The sequence below is a fragment of the Dryobates pubescens genome, chromosome 20 (assembly GCF_014839835.1).
Source record: "Dryobates pubescens isolate bDryPub1 chromosome 20, bDryPub1.pri, whole genome shotgun sequence".
NCBI classification, from domain to species: domain Eukaryota; kingdom Metazoa; phylum Chordata; class Aves; order Piciformes; family Picidae; genus Dryobates; species Dryobates pubescens.
Window position 1 is genome coordinate 16,133,471 of NC_071631.1, and position 19,349 is coordinate 16,152,819.

Consider the following 19,349-nt stretch of genomic DNA (forward strand, 5'->3'; position numbering starts at 1 on the left):
GGTGCAGTTAATTTTTCCCTGCTTCATGTGGGCATTTGGTACATGGGAGCAGACTGGAGCTAGTCTCAAGTAATAAAGTCACCTGAAGTGGGGATAGTGTGGCTGTTGAGGCCTCTATGCCAACAGTTTTGCTCTGCAGACCCACTCCTGTTGATCTCCACTACTTAGTAATGAAGATGTAACATACATCTTCCCAGACATCCCCATTTGTACTCTAGTACTGCCATTAGTAGGAGAAGCTGAACAAAAGGAAGTCTGTACATGAAAAACAAACCCCAGACCCTCCAAACATTCGTGGGATTTGGGCATTGCTCAGATACAGAGTCGTCGAACTTCTGATATCTGATTTACCTCTTGCAAACTGAGGATGCAGATGAATTGTAAAGCGTTTTTCTTCACAGGGATTTTCCCTCACTTCTAGGGGCTGGTAAATCAACTAATAAAAGCTAAGGCAAGGCCAAGTCAGTGTTCCACAGAAATACCTTTAACTGAATGATAGCAACTATCCAATCTGCTCTATTTTTGTTATAATTTACTGCAGTGGTTGTTTACTTTGTCTACATAAAGAAGGGTGACAAGAGTTTAACATGGAGTGAGTTGAAAACCTCCAGTGGGAGCTTGCTACCTCCAGTAGGTAGCAGCTGGCACTCTTCTCAAGGTCCTTCCAGTATTTTATTGCTCTTTAACCAATAGTCCAGAACTGCACATTAGAAACACAAGGTGTGTAACACAAATGCTCTTTCTCTCTCCTGATTGTGCAATTTCTTTTTTTAGAGATTTTTAAGAGCAGGATTAGTAATTTATTCTCTTGGGCAACCTAAATGCTCTCTGCAGTTTCAGTAAGGTATTTTATTTGAGTGTCTTGCTTTTCACACCTTGTTCTCACCTAATGGTGTGGTGTGTTCTTGAGTGTCTTTAAATGGCAGCTGCATTCTGCTTCTGCACACATTTCAGTTGTGAGTGCAGTTGCTGCACCTCAGTCAAGTGCTTTAAAGAAAGCCTGGAAGGGGACTACTTGGGAATCAAGTCTAATCCCTCACAGGTAGTTGAGAAGGATCCACAGAGCATCATAGACTTGAAGATACCTGCCAGTACTCTGTAACAAGTCAAAGAAATAACACAAAGAAGACTTAGAGCCAGAACTATACTGTAGAGTAAAAGGAAATATCCAGGGCAGCATTGGTGCTCTGTTTAGGTGCAGGAGCTTTAATGGGATTTTTAAGTGACTTCAGAAATGGGGCTGCTGTCCATCTTAGGAAATCAGACAAGCTGGCCAGGTACTAGGAGCATCAAAGAACCAGGCCCACAGTTGTTAGCAGTGGACAGTGTCTTGATGTTACACAGGAAGGGAGGAATTCCCTGTCAAAGCAAATAAATGTCTTAAGAAGTGACAAGTGCAGGGCAGGGGCATAGTTTGACAGTGAGAAACCCTAAAGCATGGGATTAATAAATTACAAATTGAGGTCAAACAAAACCACTCATCAAGCTTCCTTTATTACTCCCTGTAGGAACAAATTTTGCACCTGAACTTTGAACGATCACACCTCTGCATGTAACCTGTCCACAACATTGTCTGCAGTGATGTGACTGAGGGCTCCTCCCCTCTGAATATTGTAGGATTTTTACTTTGGGAATGGGGGGTGGTCTTCTGCTTCTAGTCTAATTGTCTTTGTGTCCAGGAGTCAGTCTGGCCTTGTATCAGTGTTACTTCTTAACAAAAACAAGACTTCCTTTCTTTAGATATTTTCCCTCTTCTCTCCCCTAAATAGATTTTTTTAAATAAAGATTTGGGTTGTCATCTTTTTTGTGTGTGGTGGGGGTTTTTGTTGTTGGGTTTTTTGGTTGGTTTGTTTTTAATGGTGCAGTGTGGAATATTTTGCTTTATGCCTAATCCAAATCTCTTTAGTTGCAATTTAAGAATTAAAGTAGTAAAATCTTCCTGGTTTTAACACCTATTTGAATAAAAGGGTTACTGTGTCTCTTTAACACCTGTTTGAATAAAGGGGTTACTGTCTCTTTAGGTTGTGTGAATCCAAGTCTGTAAAGGTTTTGACCAAGGGCTGATGCCTTTTTGGTGCCTGATCCATGTTGCCATTTTTTGGACTCTTCAGTTGATTTGTATCTCTGTTGCTGTGGACTGGTCCCAAGATGGGCACAGTACAGCAGCTGATGAATTTCTGACCATTTGTGACCTTTTTGCTTTGCCTTTGGATAGAGATCTGCTATAATACCTGATACTTTTTCCCACCTCAAAACTGATGTTTAGCCATTTGTTCCCTGTGTTGTGCTGCTATATATGCTTCTTCCTGCCACACACAGCACCCTGCCCTCCTTCTCACTGCTTTGTGCTCTACTCTTTTTGTACATCTTGAGTTTATCAAGTTGTCCTGAGTACTGTCCATCCTTATTTGCAGCCCCATGGGTTGACATATTTTGCAGCTTACTAAGTGTACACATTTACCCAGCAAAGTGGTTAATAAAAATTCTGCTGCTGGACATGTGGCACACTGAAAAAAATAAATAAATCCATCAATTCTTTGCCTTCTTGGAAGGGGAAGTGCTGAGGTTAATTGTTTTATGGGTATTTTATTGCCATTTAATTTAGCTTATGTCCCCTGTCGTCTTAGGAAAAACCAAACAAACAAAACAACCAACCAAAACTGGAACCACATTTTTGTTAACAAAACTTTGCATATGCCTTGAAAAGTCAATAAATACTTCTGTTCCCTCCCTGTTGTCCTTCTCAAAAATACCTGCAACTAGGAAGAAGGAAAAAAACCACCCCAAACAGGCTATTTCCCACCCCCACCCCACCCTCAAATTCTTGCCAGCTGTTCCTGATGGCTTCATCTTTTTTAAGTTATATGCACAGTCTTTGGTGTTTCCTGGTCTTCTGGAGTGCCATCTATCTTCTGCTGATGCTTTAAGGTAATCTGCAGTGACTTAGACACTATCGTTCTTATGGTGAATTACATCAGGCCCAGGCAGTGGGAAAAACAACTGGTTTCTCTAGGGACTTCTTGAGCTCCTCTTACTTTTTCTGGCCTGATTTCCAACTTGGTAGCAAAATGTTTAGTCCATCTCCTTTTCCTCCCTGCCAGTTCATGGAAGTTTTCTTAAGAAGTTGGATCATTCCTTCTTTGCACATTTGAACACATCTTGAGATTCTTTTGTGGGCCTGCGTTCCCTGACCCTTCTGGGTTGAGAAAACCAGGTTGAAGAATTGCAGTGGCTGAGATCCTAGGGCAGGAGCAGCGTGCTTGGTGGCTCTTTGCTGCTCCTGCCACCAGCTTGGAGCAAAGCCTCCCTGCGTAGGAAAGGGCACTCTCAAATCCCTCTGGGAAGCTGCCGTCATCTGCAGGCTCAGCACCAGTTCAGATGGTTGTTGGCCATCTGTTCCCAGCTGACCTCTTTAGTGAAGGCTACAGCAGAAAGCAAAGTACTGTCACTTTAGCCCTCATAGGGTCATCTGTCAGCAGTCCTCCTTTCCCACTGAGTATCAAACCCAATGTTTCCTCTTGCTTATTAATGAAGCACTTAAAGGTTGATTTATGGTTACTTTTTCTAGGCACAATGCTAATACATTGCTGACTTGACTTATTTTTGTCCCCATGTGTCTGTGCTGGGGTTTTGTTTGGTTTGGGTTTTTTCAGATTGCTTCCTATTTATTTGACCTAGTTTTGGTGCTGCTTTGGGGTTTTTTTGTTTGAGGTGATTGGAGAGCTCATAATTAGGGACCAGCTTGACTCTTCATGATTAATGACTGAGCCCACATAGCAAGGGAAAAAAGCCTGTCCTTCTAGAGCACACCAGGTCCTAGACTTCACTGGTATTTACTCTGGGAAGGTTGTAGAGAGCTGGGCTGGGTAAAGATGGATCAGGAAACAAAATTAGCAGGTGTAGAGTTTTAGTTTATAGCAGTCAGTGAAACAAGGACTGCTGCTGATGTAGTGACCTCCTGCTTTATGCAGTATTCCTCCTATACATTAAGTGAGATCTGCATTGTTTTGCTTCCTCAGAATCACCGAGAATCTACCTCTTCCTTATCCTGTGTGACACTTTTTCAGGTGTCCTGAATTAATTGCTGCCTGTCACTCCTGTGTTCACTGCTCTTAACACTTCATTTTTTCATTCTATTTCATTGCCATCCTTCAAGCTGCTTCATGACATCAGTCACTTCTTTCTTACCGTTTAGAATCAGATCCTGAAGACAGTAATTTTCTTCATTTCTGTCTTAATCTGTATGACACTAGCTTTTGAGAACTTGGTAGATGATTACTTTGTGTTTCATGTCAGCACTGTCCAGACTCTCTGTTATCACCTGTAATGATGCATGGCTCTGTTAGCTCTTTCTAAAAAGCCTGCTTGGCATGCTTTGGTCACCTGCTTTGGTACCATTATTTCTCTGTTCTTTATAATTCTAGTTTCAAGGTTTTCCAGCATAGGGAAGGATGGGAATTTAAGGGACAAGAGGTATTCCACAATTAGGGTATGGAAACTGTTCTCTCACTGGTCTGAACCTGTTGAAGTTCTCTGTAGAGCAAGATTGGATGCTCTTCTAGAGAGGCTTTCCAGTCAGTATTCCTGTGTAAATAAACAGACAAACCTTAGGCATCTTAAATGTATGCAGACAGAATTCATTAGGCTGCTAGGCTTGGAACTGTGTTTCATAGAGGGACAAGAAAAGCCTGGCATTGGAATAAGTTGCCCAGGGAGGTGGTGGAGTCACTGTCCCTGGAGGCATTCAAGAAATGTGTGAGCATAGCACTCTGGGACATGATTTCATGGCCATGGTGCTATGAGGTTGGACATGATGATTTTGGAGGTTTTTTCCAACTGAAACAATTCTATGATTCTCAGAGGGACTGATCTCTGTTTAGTCTTAAGCAGAAAGTCCTAAACTGTAAAGCAGTGTATGGGTAACAGCTTTGCATGTCACTAGATTCCACTTGAAGTTTCTTTAAGAACGTGATATTCCCAAAAGGCATTTTGCAGAATGCTGTTAGAATGTCACATCAGCACTACTTCAGGATACCAGCTGTGGCTTTGGACGTGAAAACAACCCAGTGTCTGATACCAACTGGAAAACTGAGTTTCTCAGCTTAAAAAATGTCATCAGCCCAGATTGGTTTATTTTTAAAAGGCATTAATAAGCCTTTCTGCAACAGGCAGGGACAGGCACAGACCTAGTTCTCAAGTTGTTCTGACCATGACTTGCATTTCCTCTTGCTTTCCTATTTGGAGGGAGCTTAAGAAAATTACCTTGCTTTAGGTTTGGGTTTAATAAGCTAATTGCAATCTGTGAAAGCAGCACTTGATGGTACAGTAAAACTTTGCTGTTTGCTCAAAAATCCCCCATGCCTCTCATACCTCAGATGCATGTATATGAAAAAGGCAAACTCCTACAAGCATGCTTGTTTAAGACACTTCTGGTTTGAATCATATGAGCTTTGTATTCATACATTTTTTAACATGCTTCCTGTAATAAAGATTAAATTGTTGCTCAGGAAGTAAAACTGCAACTCACGCCTTTGACAACGTAATCAAACTTTATATAGCAATGTTTTTATTGTTTTCCTTTTGTTTGGCTCTTAGATGACTAATTTCTGCCTAGAAGTGACAGCAAGAGTTGCCATCTGAGGGGCCACTTGGAGCTGTAGTCTATTTTAAGCATATTTAAAGCACATGTGTTCAGAAGTGTCATTATGTAAATCAGTTTTGAAAATGGAACTCCATTAAAAATTGTAGTATCATTTTCTGAGTTAATCTGAGGCTATTTTAATCTCAGAAATGAAAAGGGGGGAGAGGGTGAAAAAACCCCCACAAACAAAACAACACAAAACCCAAACAGATTTCTGCTCAGAGTGGTACTTCCACCTCTTATGTTGTAATTTATATGATAATATGGTAATAAAATACATTGTGTTTTTAATGGAGCAAAATGTTTGCTTCTCTTTGATTTTGAAAATTCTCTGCCATGGTGTATTACCTGCACAAGGGAGGGGAAGGACATCTAACAGTGCTTGGGAAATGGCAGAACAGAGCCACCTTCAGAGGGCAGAAAGGCTGGAAATTCGAATGTTCGTGGTGCATCAAGAGAAGTGTGGCCAGCAGGTCAAGGGAGGTGATTCTCCCCCTCTGCTCAGCTCTGGTGGGACCCCACCTGGAGTACTGCCTCCAGTGTTGGAGCCCCTATTACAAGAGGGACCTGGACGTGCTGGAAGGTGTCCAGAGAAGGGCCATGAGGATGAGCAGAGCTGGAGCACCTCTCCTGTGAGGACAGACTGAAGGAGTTGGGGCTGGTCAGTCTGGAGAAGACAAGGCTCTGAGGTGACCTAATTGTGGCCTTCCAGTATCTGAAGGGGGCCTACAAGAAGGCTGGGGAGGGACTTCTCAGGATGTCAGGCAGTGATAGGACTAGGGGGAATGGAATGAAGCTGGAGGTGGGGAGGAAATTCTTCCCCATGAGAGTGGTGAAGCCCTGGAATGGGTTGTCCAGGGAGGTGATGGAGGCCCCATCCCTGGAGGTGTTTAAGCCCAGGCTGGATGAGGCTCTGGCCAGCCTGATCTAGTGTGGGGTGTCCCTGCCCATGGCGGGGGGTTGGAACAAGATGATCCTTGTGGTCCCTTCCAACCCTGACTGATACTGTGAGTCCTGTCTGAGTGATTAAGCCTTGGAGGTGATGAAAATTCATCCTTGATGCTGGATACTTAAGGTTTTGTGGGACAGGGGCTGGATCACCTTGTTTAGGCCATGCTTTTGCCAAGAAAGATTGGACGGGTGATCCTTGAGGCCCTTCAATGCGGGATTCCATGATTCTGTGAAAGGAACTTGGTATTAAAAAGGCCTAAGAAGACATTTGGGAGCTTAAAGAATTAACTTTACAAGCTAAGCGGGGTGGTCATGGTGCTGGGGTATTTTTGTGGTGGTTTATTTGTTGTTTGGTTTTTGAGGGATGGGTGGATTTTTATTTTTTCTGACTCTTGAAAGAGATTTAAATGTATTCTGGAATTGCTGTAATGTTACGGTTTTTCTTAAGTACTCCCAAGAAGAAATCAGAAAGTTCCTTATTTTTGCAGTGACTGGTTTCATTTACCAGATTTAAAACAAACAACAAAGGCCAGAAATTCTCTTGGCAACAGTCTGACAGTTTGGGAGAGCTCATTCAAAGGCATGAGCTTTGTGGAGGTGGATGGGCTCAGGTAGGGAGCACTAAAGATGAATGGACTGGATGTTGTTTCTTTGTAGTCACTGAAACTGTGGGGACTTCTTCTCCACTCAAATCTGTAATGATTTCAACTGTTTCTTTTGGCAATGTAAGCCATCACTTTTTGAGAAGTCCTAGAATATCTCTTTCAAAGTATAATTTTTAGTGCCCTTTTCTTAGGTGCAATGTTAAGTACCTGTTGCAGATACCCACCTGCAGCTCTTACAAGCAAATGTTTCTTAACTGTTGATTTACAGTATGATATTTCAAAGCGGGCCCTTTGAAATTGAGTTGAGCAGTTGTGCTGGTGATAAACATTTGGTAATGACAGAAGGTGATTCAGTGTTGAAAACACAGATATCTAATGCTACTATTGATGTTTTGTCCCCCAGTTGTGCCCCAAGCCCTTCCAGATGTGCCTGACCTCCAACTACTATTCCAAACTCTGGGTCATGCCCGATCTGGCACTTCTGTAAATAGTTCAAGTGCTGTGAAGTGTCCAAAAGGGCACTAACACCCATGTTTAGCCCTCAGAATTGCTTTCTGCAGTGTTTATTGGTTTGGGGACACAAGGAAGGGGAAGCTGCTTTTGATTTAGTCTGGAGCACTGTGCAGGATCTCTGTAAGCATTAAAGCATCTACAGTGACCAAAATCAGTACTGGCTGGCAAATGAAAAAGCCAAGCACCAGAACACTCTTCAACGGGCAACACTGGAGAACAAAACAAAACAAACTACAATATTCTTTCTTTTATGAGAAGGGAAACTGTTAAGAATGCACAAACTTGTTTAAAGGAAAATCAAAGAAGCAGTTTAAAGGCAAAATGCTCCGTGGGGAATGTTTGAAGACACAACTGTGCAAAATCTGAAGGGTCTGTTTCCCTTTTAGGTAAAGAATATGTTTGTCTCCCCCCACTGCCAGCCTCCTGCAGATCTGTTGTGATAAAACAACAGTTGAGCAAAGACACTAACAAGTGAAAAGACCTCTTTTAACAACAACAACAAAATCCAAACCAAAAAAAAAGGCGAGGGGAGAAGTGGGCTTTGGCAAGTTAAGTGTAAAGCAATAACCAGTCTGAAAGTGATCTCAGGGAATAATTGGAACACATCAAATATAATGATAATAGTAATGGTTTGAGCCCACTTGGAAGGTCTGTAAGGCTGAAATAGTATCAAGACCTGAAGAGCTGTCAAGGAAGGTAAAATAGAGAAGTAAATGAATTATTTGCATTGGTGTTTATTTGGAAGGGTGTTGAGGAGGTTCATTGTTACAACCATTAGTTATGGTGATGGCCAAAGAAAGCATAGACGGTGAGGTTCACATAGATTTTTCTTCTTGATTTAGAGCAACTCAGGTTAAATTTTAACCCAGATGCTATTGGAGCAGGGGTGGTTTTGTGGTCATGCAAATTCTTCAGCTGGAATTCATAGGCTGAACACAAAATGCAGTGATTGGAATTAATCTGGCCCTGAGCTTACAGCTCCTTGAGAACAAAATTGGAATTGTTTATAACTCCGTGAGAAATGACTACAGCATGTGTTTGATCAAAACCAGAGCAACATTTGGAAAATAATATGCTTGCTCCTGATCTTTAAGGTACATTGTGAATCAGCTGCTGACAGCCAGCAGAACCTGTAGTAATTGTCTTTGGGTTTTTTTCCCTCTCATTTTCTCCTCTGAGTTTTAAACTTTCTTTCCCTAGAATGTGCTAATACTAAGTAGTGGGTTAGATTGTGGAAAGAGGCTCCTATTCTTTCTGAGTTTTCTTTGCTTTATTTGTCATTGGGTTCAGTTTCTGAACAGGTGAGGGTTTTTAAATGCTTCTGTTACAGCATTCAGAGCAGCTTTTTTTAGAGAGGAGCTGTAGAAAGTCAGCAATATACGTGTGGATTATTTACCTTCCTAGATAAAGTTCCGCTGAGTGAAAAGCTCTTCCCAATCTTTATTCTTGTCAGGGAGAAAGAACAAGAAACACAAGAAGAGGAACATTTGATGGAAGAAAAGAAAAAGAAAAAGCAGGAAGAAAAGAAAAAGAAGGAAGGTGCTCAGAAAAAGGTTTGTTCATGTTCCTGATTTCAATGATTATTCACTTTTGTGTGTAAGGTGCAGGTGGTGATCCTGGAGCCCTTCGTTCTGTGAGTAATTCTGACACAAGTGAGCAATCTTGTCGACTTCGAGGGAGGCTGCAGTCAGAGAACCTCTGCAAAAGCAGTTGTGACAGTTCATTAGCACTCCCCAAGCTGCTCACCATCTCCTGATGTTGGGTTACTGCTCCCACAGCCCCGCCACGTGAGCATTCCTGCTCAGCCTCAATGCAAAGCGAGCTGGATGAGTCTCAACCGATACTGCAGGGACTGGGTTGCCAGGCCACTGCACATTGCCTTCTGCCTCATTCTGGATTACACAGTTTTCATCTTAACCATCCCTTAGGATATGGCTTGTGAGAGCAGGCTGTGTTAACCCAGGACACAACTGATCGCTGTCTTTTCCACTGCAAGAATTTGGTGTCATAAAAAGCCCAGAATTGGGTTGATTGCAAAGAGACAAAAAAAAAAAGGAGTCTTCATAAAATGTGCAGTTAATGTGTCACTTCAGTAATGTGTGTGGGTTCAGAGGGGTACTGGACCAATTCACAGGAGTTAATTCTGTTGGCTGTTAAAAATGCCATAAACACTGGTTCAGGAGGCCTCTGAACCTCACAAGTGACAGAAGGCAGGGTGGGTAGATGGAGGTGCTGTCACACTGCCTGCTGTGTTTTATATAGCCTCTTCAGACTAGAGTAGCCATGCTTCTATTCCTAATGCATGGAGTGAAACTAACATTCCCCAGCCCTTAACTGGAGCTGAAGCCTGATTTATGTAAGCAGTTTCTACAGAAAGTTAGGCCTTGCAGCCCTGTAATTATTAGGTATCATTTTGAATATTGACAAGTAGTTGATTTGTTTTCCTCTCTTCTTCTTTTCAGGCTGCTGAACAAAAAACCAAAGGTAAATTCACATTTTTTCTTTGTGAAGCATTTGATATTTTCCTGTGTTTGTTTCTTAAAAATGGGCTCACTTTGTGTTCTTTGTGGGTTTTTTTTTAATGGAGAGAGCATATTTTACAAGGGTAGTTCTGTTCTTGTTGCTTTGTTGGAGGAGTTGACTAAATGTGAGATTCTCAGCACAGGGTTTTTCTTTGCTTATCTTGCTGGGTAGCATGTAGCAGCTTTTGGACAAGAATATATGGATTAAATTTCTGGGAAATATAACACAGCATAGATCATCTTTTTTTGTCTCATGTCAAGACAGATGTAGTTTTCCATTTAGTTGTTAGCAGTTATTTATCTATTTCAAAGGCAACTATTTGCCACCAAAAAAAGGTAAGTCTCTCCCCCTTCTTGCACAGTTAAAACTCAATTTAGTGAGTAAACTCAATGTCATTGAACATAGGAGAAAGCTATTTCCCCCACTGCCTTTTTCTTCTTCCTGTGTGGGTTTTCTGCTTGGTAAGTGAATTGAGCTGCTTAGCAGCATGGTTCAGGAGGCAGCAGAGATAAGCAAGGCACTCTCCTTTTTTGGGGCAGTGAACTCCTGGGTGCCCTAGACCTCTTCCTGAAGGTGTGGCCTAAAAGGATGAGGAAGAGAGTTGGAGTAATGCCTCTCCCCTGCAGCTGTTGGCTAATGGTTAATTTATCTACCCTGTCCTTTGACTTTTATGGTACTACACAGGACTGAGGCCTGTGGAGCAGTTCTGAAGGAATTAATATGCACAGTTATTTATTGGTGGGTAATTAGGTGGCAGACAGCAAGTAGAGATTCCCAGATTCCCAAAGACCGGGAGTTAGAGAAGAGCCAAGCGTAACATATGGGGTTGACAAAACAACTTATGTTTCAGACACTTATGATGTATTCATACAGCAGAAATTAAGCATTGCTTCAGTAATACTGAATTCTACAGAATGAACTACATAACAAAGTATTTATTGAAGCTCTGTCCCTTCCTTTCCAAATTTTTCTTAGATACAAACTGAAATCAGTAAATATCATTCTAAGTTCTGTCACATCTGCCCTGTAAGGTCTGCAACAGTAGATTCTGTGTTCAGGAGCAGCAGAGGTAGCTATGCCCCTTAAAATCTTGAAGTACATGAAAAAAACACCCTTGGAATTAAGATACAGCAGAGCAATTTCTATCTAAGCAGAACATTTCTGTTTCCATAGTATTACATGTTTGTTCTCTATCAGCTCATTGCTGCATGAAAAGGTTTCACTGTGGTAGAACGGATTATAATAACTTTTTAATATCATATTTCAGTGGCAGATGTGTTTTGCTGTCAAAGTAACTAAGTTCATTTTCACAAGCTGATGCAGTGGCTCTTACTTCTGTTAATATTGAAACCCAGAGCCTTTGCTTTTCTCTGTGGGATGTTATTATTTCTGTCTCTGTTGTTACAGCTTTGTTTTTCATTCCTTGAAAATGTCAGGTTTAAGGTTTTAAAAGTAGCATGGCAGTAGCTCCAGGTTTTTAGGTTGTTTCTTTCAAATGTAGGGACTGTCTTTCTCCATCTGTCTGATTATTTCCTTCCCCCTCCCCGCATTATCTTTCTGTTTCAACATCTTTTGCTACTGCTGTAAATATGAATTGGGAAGAAGACAACAGCAAATACAGTTAGTCATGATACAGGTTAGGCAGTTCTGGATTTTGATTCATCTGCTTACTGCAGGGGGGTTTGACTATATGACCATTAAAGGTCCCTTCCAACCCAAACCAGTTTGTGATTCTGTGATCTGCCAGAAGCAGTAATGCATCTTTTTGTAGTTAGGCTTTACTGGAAGGAGCTGGCCTGGCCTGCAGAGGGACCATACCTCTCCTGTGTGTGTCCAGTGCAAGGGATCATGGTGGTTTGCAGTCATATGGATGATTTTCCTTTTCATGTTGTTTGCTGGGATGATCTTCCTTTTCATGTCCTTTGGTGGGCAACTCTGAGGTGCTTTTAAGGTTGGCCTGTGGGAATGCAATTTTTCCTCCCCATTTTATGATATTGTTCTTTTACACTTATCTTTAGGAGGGCTGAGCACAAGCTTATGAGAGGCAGCAGAGATGTCTTAAAATACAGACAATACTAACTCTGAATTCATGAGAGGAAAAAACTGGCAGAACTTTTTCATAGAATAGCTGAAGTTGATGCTGAACCTCCACACAGTTCTGCACCAAGTGTTTTGTTTTGATACATTTTCAAGGTTGACTGACAAAAGCTACTAGAACTAAAAGGCAACACAGGGATTATCATTGACTTCAGTTAATTTATTTCATATCTGGGACACAGCAATTAAATTAATTGTAAAGACAGGATGCCACAGTAAAACTGGGCAAAGTGGCTGCAGCAGGTACTGCATGCCAGGATTACCTCAAAGATTAAAACTGGGCTGGAAGGGAACCTTTTGCAGAATGTTCCTGTCACCAGATTTGGGTAGGTAAGAGCTCAATAACTGTGAGTTAATGCAGCTGTTTGTGGTCCCTTAGTGCTTCATGTTGTGTATGTGTCCTTCAGTTCTGCAGCTGAGTTGCTACAGCAAAGAGAGATGCTTACAGCGTTTGGGTCCTGTTGGAGAAATCAAATTGTGCAGTTGGAGAAGGGGATAGGGGAAGAATTTTCAGCTTCTGTTTTTCAGCTGATTGCAGACAACGTGTTTATAGCATTTCTAGTTTGCTCTCAGCAGCATTTTTGCAGGAGTATCTAGGGTGGGCCAAAAGGTGATGCTTGATAAGCAGTGGGAAAAGTTTGCCTGTTCAATTGGCTTGTTCTGTACTAGGAACCTACGTGTGATCAAGGTGCTTTTCAGTTAATATTAAGATGTTAATTTCTTTCTCCAGCATGGTGGAAAATGTGGCGATACTGTCCTAGCTAGTAATTTGCTGGTACTGTGTGTATGTGTAGTTAAAATTCACTCTAACAGGACACTGGCTGTTGTGTGTGGAGTTGCTGGTGAGGCCTCAGGAAAGAGAAACTCCTGAGGAGGAAAGAGGTTTCCTGTGGGTGTGTGTATATGGTATGTTGTCAGTTAAATATTGCTCTGAGGCCTCAGAGCAAGCTGAATGTTTCCATTTGTGATGTGGAGCACAAAACCCTTCCAAAATAAACAAGCATTTCCACCAATAGAGGAAAGGTATGTGGCTGCTGCTGGAGTTACTGGTGCAGGGGTAGGAAGTGTGCCCTTACACAGCTCTGCTCTCTATTTAAACAACTTAAATGATTTTTTTTTTCCCTTTCTGTTTAAACAAGGATCCAACTCTTTAAGTCTTCTCTACATAACAGCTTCTTCAGTTTCTAATTATTTTTTTCCTCTGCAACATTGTTTGCCAGAGTCCTTTTGTTAGGCTGAATCTTTTATAAATACCCTGTTGGCAACAATTCTAGGGAATGTGTGAAAGGAAAAAAGATTGAAGAGCTGATAAGTAGCTGAAATGTTTCTCAATTACTTGAAAACAAATGAAAGTAGTCTTCCTGTTCAACTGGAGAGGAGCACTGCAGAATTAGATGAGGTGGGAAATGAACATGTTTTTATTGCATGCTGGGCATTGTGCTTCCACCTTACTGTTCTTTTATGGTAATTTTTGGAGACTGGGACTATTGAGCACAGCCCATTAGTGTTTATTTTAAGTGTGTAAATTCTTGCCAGTTTATAGGCACTTGATAAAGAAACTTGGTGTATAAAGGCTTTTGTAATGAAAACATTCAGCTGTAACTACCAGTAAGAGTTTTGTACTGTATGGTAAATAGTCACTGGTATGCTAAATGGCTTTTACTTAATAACTGCAGGGGACTTTGAAGAGAGCTCTGCTTGTGATAAATGCTGTTGAGGCCAAAAGCTTTCTTTTCATTCAGCCATCCTGCTCCAGGTTTAGTCAGAACACAGGTGATCAGGTCCTTGGCTGCTTTATTTTCATCCCAGCTGAATTCTATGCACTTTGTCTAAAATGAAATTGGAGTGCTGGTATAAAATAGATTCAGTGCTTTGTTACTCAGATGTCTACCACAGTAACTGAAAGGCAAAGCATCCGGTGCTCCAGCGTCACCTACAACAAAGACAAGTGTTAAATCTGCAAACACAGAAGTAAAGAGTTAAGTGTACACACTTTTTTAGTTTAACAGAGAAAAGATTTTGGTAAATATTTGATTAGAAATGTTAGTCTGGAAAATATCTTTTTACCCGGAGCAGAGAGATGCTCAGTCTCTGCCTCTTTCAGCTTGGCAATCCTTGTAGGTCTGTCTTTAGCATGTTCATGGTGTGGGACCAGGAAGAGAGATGTTTTCCAAGGAAGAATGGGAAATTCAGCTCACTGCCTAGGGGACAGAGCAGGGCTGCAGGAGCTGGAGTAGCTGTGATAACCCCAGGCTTCAACAGCCTGTCCAGCACTGTTAGAGTGGTACAATGGGGCTGAGCTAAGCAGCATTCATTCCCTTCTGCTGTGGTCTGTTTCTGGAGCTTTCCCCTCCCCCCAGTTGTCTGTGCCAGGTGTCTGGGGACTGTTCACTGTATGAGGATTTTAATGTGCAACCTGCAGAGTCAGGAAGGTTGTCTGCAAACTGAGATTATCCTACCAAGGTAGACACTTTAATACATCTTACTTTAAATGACTTAAGAGAAAACATTTCACAATATGTGGTTGCTTGATGGACCATTTGTGGTGTCACAAATGCTGGCATGCTTTCTTCAGGTTCCTTTTTAAGATTTGTACAACCCTTTTTACTATGACCACTACTGTATGCTTTATCTGGAGGAACGTGGTCAACTACCATAAATGGGAGTTAGAAGGTGTAAAGAATGGAAAGATCTGAGGTCCTGTCCCCTGCTGTGGCAGTAGTAGCGACATACCTTTCTTCAAAACCACCTATGTTCATTTCCAAGTCAGCCATGTAAAGTGTTGCATAGGTTTAAATTGATAGTTTACTTTCCCTGCTCAAATAGGCTGCTAAGATTTTTCTCTGCTTGTACTGGTTTGGATGTGAATTGCCTTCTTGTAACCTACACTCAGTTTTACTCATACAGAAGCCCAGTGTCATGTACATTGATAATGTGCTCCTTCTGACTGTGGTAGATGTTATTGATGTTCGATAGTAGTTCCATAGGAAAAAAGGAAGCAAAACTTTCTAGAGAAAGAAAGAAGAGAAAACGTTGTAGAGAACTAGAATTTCTAGAGAGAACTAAACTTTCTAGAGTGGAATTCACATAGTGTGTAACACAACCTTCAAGAAAAAAGGGTTTGAGTTTTTCCAGTTTGTGTGATACTGTAGGAACCAGCAGAGGTTTTTTAACCTAAGATTAGGAAATGTGTTTCAGCCTACAAACCAGGTGTGATTTGCAACAGGCTTACGACCTCTGACTCATTGGAGTATTTATAGCTTATGCTTGAATATCTGCCTGTGCCATCTTGTTAGTTAAGTGCTGTGTTTGCACTGAACTGCTCAACGTTGTGGTGACAAAATGTGCCATAAATCATCATTGCAGCAGGAGGGGCAGCTTTGTAATAAGTTCTTCAATTGGACCTTAATATGCAGCCATTTGATAACCTAATGATAACCCAGTGCCATACGTTACAGCTTTACAACACACGGCTGTTTTCTTTCTGATAAACGTTATCATGGTCTTGTTTTGCTGTTGTGAGTGTCCTTAAACAAACATGAATTTGTTCTACTTATAGCTGACTGGCTTATAGCTTATCACTTCTCTGATAGAGAAGTAATTATGACTTTTCAATCTGCAGAGAACAGAGTATGAAGATAATTTGTAGAGTCCCTGCCATAATAATGAGTGAAAGGGAGTAGAAAACACAAAAAGATCAAAGTAAACAGGAGAAGAAATTTGCATATTCAAGGAGACAAAGCAAGAAGAATGAGCTTTGGGAGGCTTGGTGATGGCTAGCACGCAGAAAAACTTTGTATTCCTGCTTACTATTTCAGGTGGCAAGCTGTCTGGACTTTCTGGTGGTAGTAGTTCAGTGCTATTTAACACACCTTTTGTTTTCACAAGTGTAAGCAGCGTTAGGAGTATCTTACTCCAACATTCCATTAGGAAGTGAAGGAGAAGGTTTAAATATTACAAGTAAGTTTATGGATAATCTTTACAAGTTGTGTTTAGCTTTGTGAGCATTTTCTCAGTGGGTCTTGCTGTTTTGCTAGTCAGAGGTGTCCAACTAGAGGTAGTTGTGGCACTGAAAATTGGTGTCTTTTTGTAGAAGGGAGGGCTTGTTGAAAGCTGGACACTCTGAGCCCTGCAACCAAGGATTGACTGTTCTGAACGTTTAAGTCTTCTGTAGCTCTTGTGAGGCTGTGAACTCTTTTGCTTTCGAACACACGCTTTTCAGACAGTGAGGCACCAAAGCAATCAGTACAGGTTGTTAGCAAAAACCTTTATCTCTTATAGAAAAACAAACACAAAACTCTAGGGTTATTTGAAAAGAAACCAGAAACCATGAGAGATATTCTTCCTAATGTGCTACAAGACGGTTGCCTCCTGAAGAGATGCAGAGTGCTTCAGTGTAGTTGCTAGAGTTGAGTTGCCTCTTCGTCTTAGTGCTTCAGTAAGCACCTCCAGGGCTGTGCAGTGGCTGCCTTGTGAGCTTTGCAGCTTCCTTGGCTGGGAATAGCAAAGTAGGCAAGGGCTCAAGTCAGATCTTTGATATTCCCAATGATCCTCAGAGGTAGTTTTTATCCTCCTTCGAGGTAGCTGCTTGTAGTTTGCCCTCATGCAAATCTAGACATCTGCTTATAAGACACAGACAGAATATTGCTCTGGTCTTCTGTGTGGTTGCCTTTTCTGTCTCTTCAATTAGGAAATGATCTGGGCTTATCAGATTGAGGATGGTTGCAGCCTGACCTGTAAATATTTAGTTTTCAAGTGGGGTGAAAATGAGAGCTTTCAGACATGAGACACGGTTGATTGAAAGTATTTTTCAAATGCTCTAAATGTTGTAAGGGCTGAAACCCTGTAGGACTACATGCTTTCATCACATGTCTCTTTACATTGTCCAGTGTCAAACAAATTTCAAGCCTGGGACATTATCTCTACAAGAGTACTCAGTGAAGAGAGAATAAGAACAAATTGGATAACACCAGTTTGGCTTTTCTCATCCAGAGCCAATTGTCAGGATGCCCCTTGGTGGTAGTGCCTCTCAGATAAATCCCTGCCTTGCTTTCTGAAAAACAAACCAATTCCCATCATGGTTGTTGACAGCTTCATATTCTAGAATGTCAATTTGAAGACAGCCATGCAATGCTACTAGCACTGGTTTTGATCAAACAGAGCTGGTTTAGGGTCATTTCTCTGCCCACAGCCTGTGCTTTCACACCCTGTGATAGGGCCCTTTTGCAGTCCTGGGCATTGCCTCATGCAGCATATTTAAACTTGAAGGCTGTCAAATAGTCAAACCGCTGCACTCTGGCATCACAGCAGCTCAGACATAGACTTTTATTCTGCTCTTCCATCGGTCTGCTTATTAAATAATCATTTCCCAGGTATAAATGGAATGCTGTCTTGATACTCGTCCATCAAGGCATACATGCCCCAGTACTGGAGACAATTTTAACGTTGCCACCGCTGTTCTGTATCCACTGAGAGTGAGAGACACCACACCCACCCTGCATCTCTGAGCTTTCTTACCCACTCAGCAGAGTCAGAAATGTAGAGCTTTATAGCACAGCTCACCTTTTCTGTCAGTGTGGTTCTCACTTTGCTTTCTGAACTAAAGCCTGTCATCCATTTTGCCCTTCTTTTGAAGAAACATGTATATGAAGGCAGTTTCTTGTCTGCACTGAGGACTGTCTTGCTTAGACCATTCTTCTATGGGAAGCTCTGTTGGCTGCTTGTGGTGCCTTCTTCATGAAAGCCTCTCACCTTTGTCGTACCTGCAGAGTGCTGACCACTTTCCATTATTAGATTATCATCTTACTCCCTGAGGGAGGCTTGTGTTGCATACAAATGGAACATCTACAAGGGCTGTAAACCATAAGCTTGGAGAGGTTCATCAGGAAATGATGAATGAGAGTGCTGAGATACATGGCGGTTTTCCGATGTGGCTTGATCCTTTCTTGGGAAGGATGAAACCGGCTTTGAACTGTAACACTAGTACATGCTCCTGGGGTAGTTACTCTACAAATGCTGCAAAGGGTTATCTTGGGAAAACAAAGGGAATGAAAATGTGTTTTGATTCTTTTACACTGTGTAAAGCTTTTGGCCTGGGGGACCTTGTGTTCTCCTGTTGACTGTCTGGTGTTGACATTCCTCTACTGTGAGAACCTAGGCTGCCTTTTGACTTCCCTGTGTTTTGCTAGCTTATTTTAATGCTTTTCCTGAATTGTTGAAGGTGGTAGCCCATACTTTACAAATCCTACAGGACTACTTAAAATGTCTGTTTAACCAGCTCACACTGGTAAGTGCTCCATGGCATTCTGGTTGGGTTTGCATCGTTCATCTCATCATTCAGGTTATTCCTGAACTGGTTTAGGCAGTGCTGTGTGCATTAGCATGCTAAGAGGTGGTTACTCATGAGGTTGATTGTAGGTCCAAGATCACCATGAGAGGAGGTGATTTTCTTTTTAGGCATCCTGCCCTAGCTTTGTGGCATGGCAGCAGTGGCTCATGCTAAGCAGTCTTGTGGGACCTGTGTTTAATAGCACCACTAAATGCTTTGGAAACTCCTCAGCTGCCCTGAGCGTGTCAGCAACTTTTATTACTGTTTGCCCAAGGGGAGCAACTGAACTCAAGACAAGCTGTTGGTTGCCCCTTCCCCAGCTAACAGAAGTAGTTCTCCTCTGTCTTATCACAGAGTTTCCTGAAGATCTGTCCTCCTGTTTTCAGGATGCTGTTAATGTTTCTGACATCATTTCCAATTTGGCTGCTTCTGCTGTCTTATTTTTCCAGCAGTCTTTATGGAGCTGGACCTTTCACCTTTCCAAGGCCAGACAGACTCTTACGAACTTTTTCTTTTGAAGCACCTGAGTTACTGTGCTCCAGAACTGACAAGTCCTCAACTCCATTAAAAATTCAAATGCCACAGTGAAGTCTTAGAATCCTAGGACTAGTTACATCCCTTTAAAGGAGCAAGAAGGGATTGTCTTCTCCACCTCCCCACTGTTAGATGAGCCCAACAGATGTTCTTGAAA

The 19,349-nt window shown here is 41.7% G+C and overlaps 1 protein-coding gene across 9 annotated transcripts in view; it reads left to right on the forward strand.

Annotated features, from left to right (window-relative positions):
- The window catches only part of TNRC6C (trinucleotide repeat containing adaptor 6C), a 103,267-nt gene that overhangs the window by 12,335 nt on the left and 71,583 nt on the right, over positions 1-19,349 (forward strand). For all 9 annotated transcript variants that reach the window (XM_054170440.1, XM_054170439.1, XM_054170444.1 and 6 more), the window contains exons 2-3: positions 9,164-9,263; positions 10,173-10,194. In XM_054170440.1, the coding sequence (XP_054026415.1) occupies positions 9,201-9,263; positions 10,173-10,194 (85 nt within the window). In that variant the 5' untranslated portion in view covers positions 9,164-9,200. The remainder of the gene's footprint in view (positions 1-9,163; positions 9,264-10,172; positions 10,195-19,349) is intronic.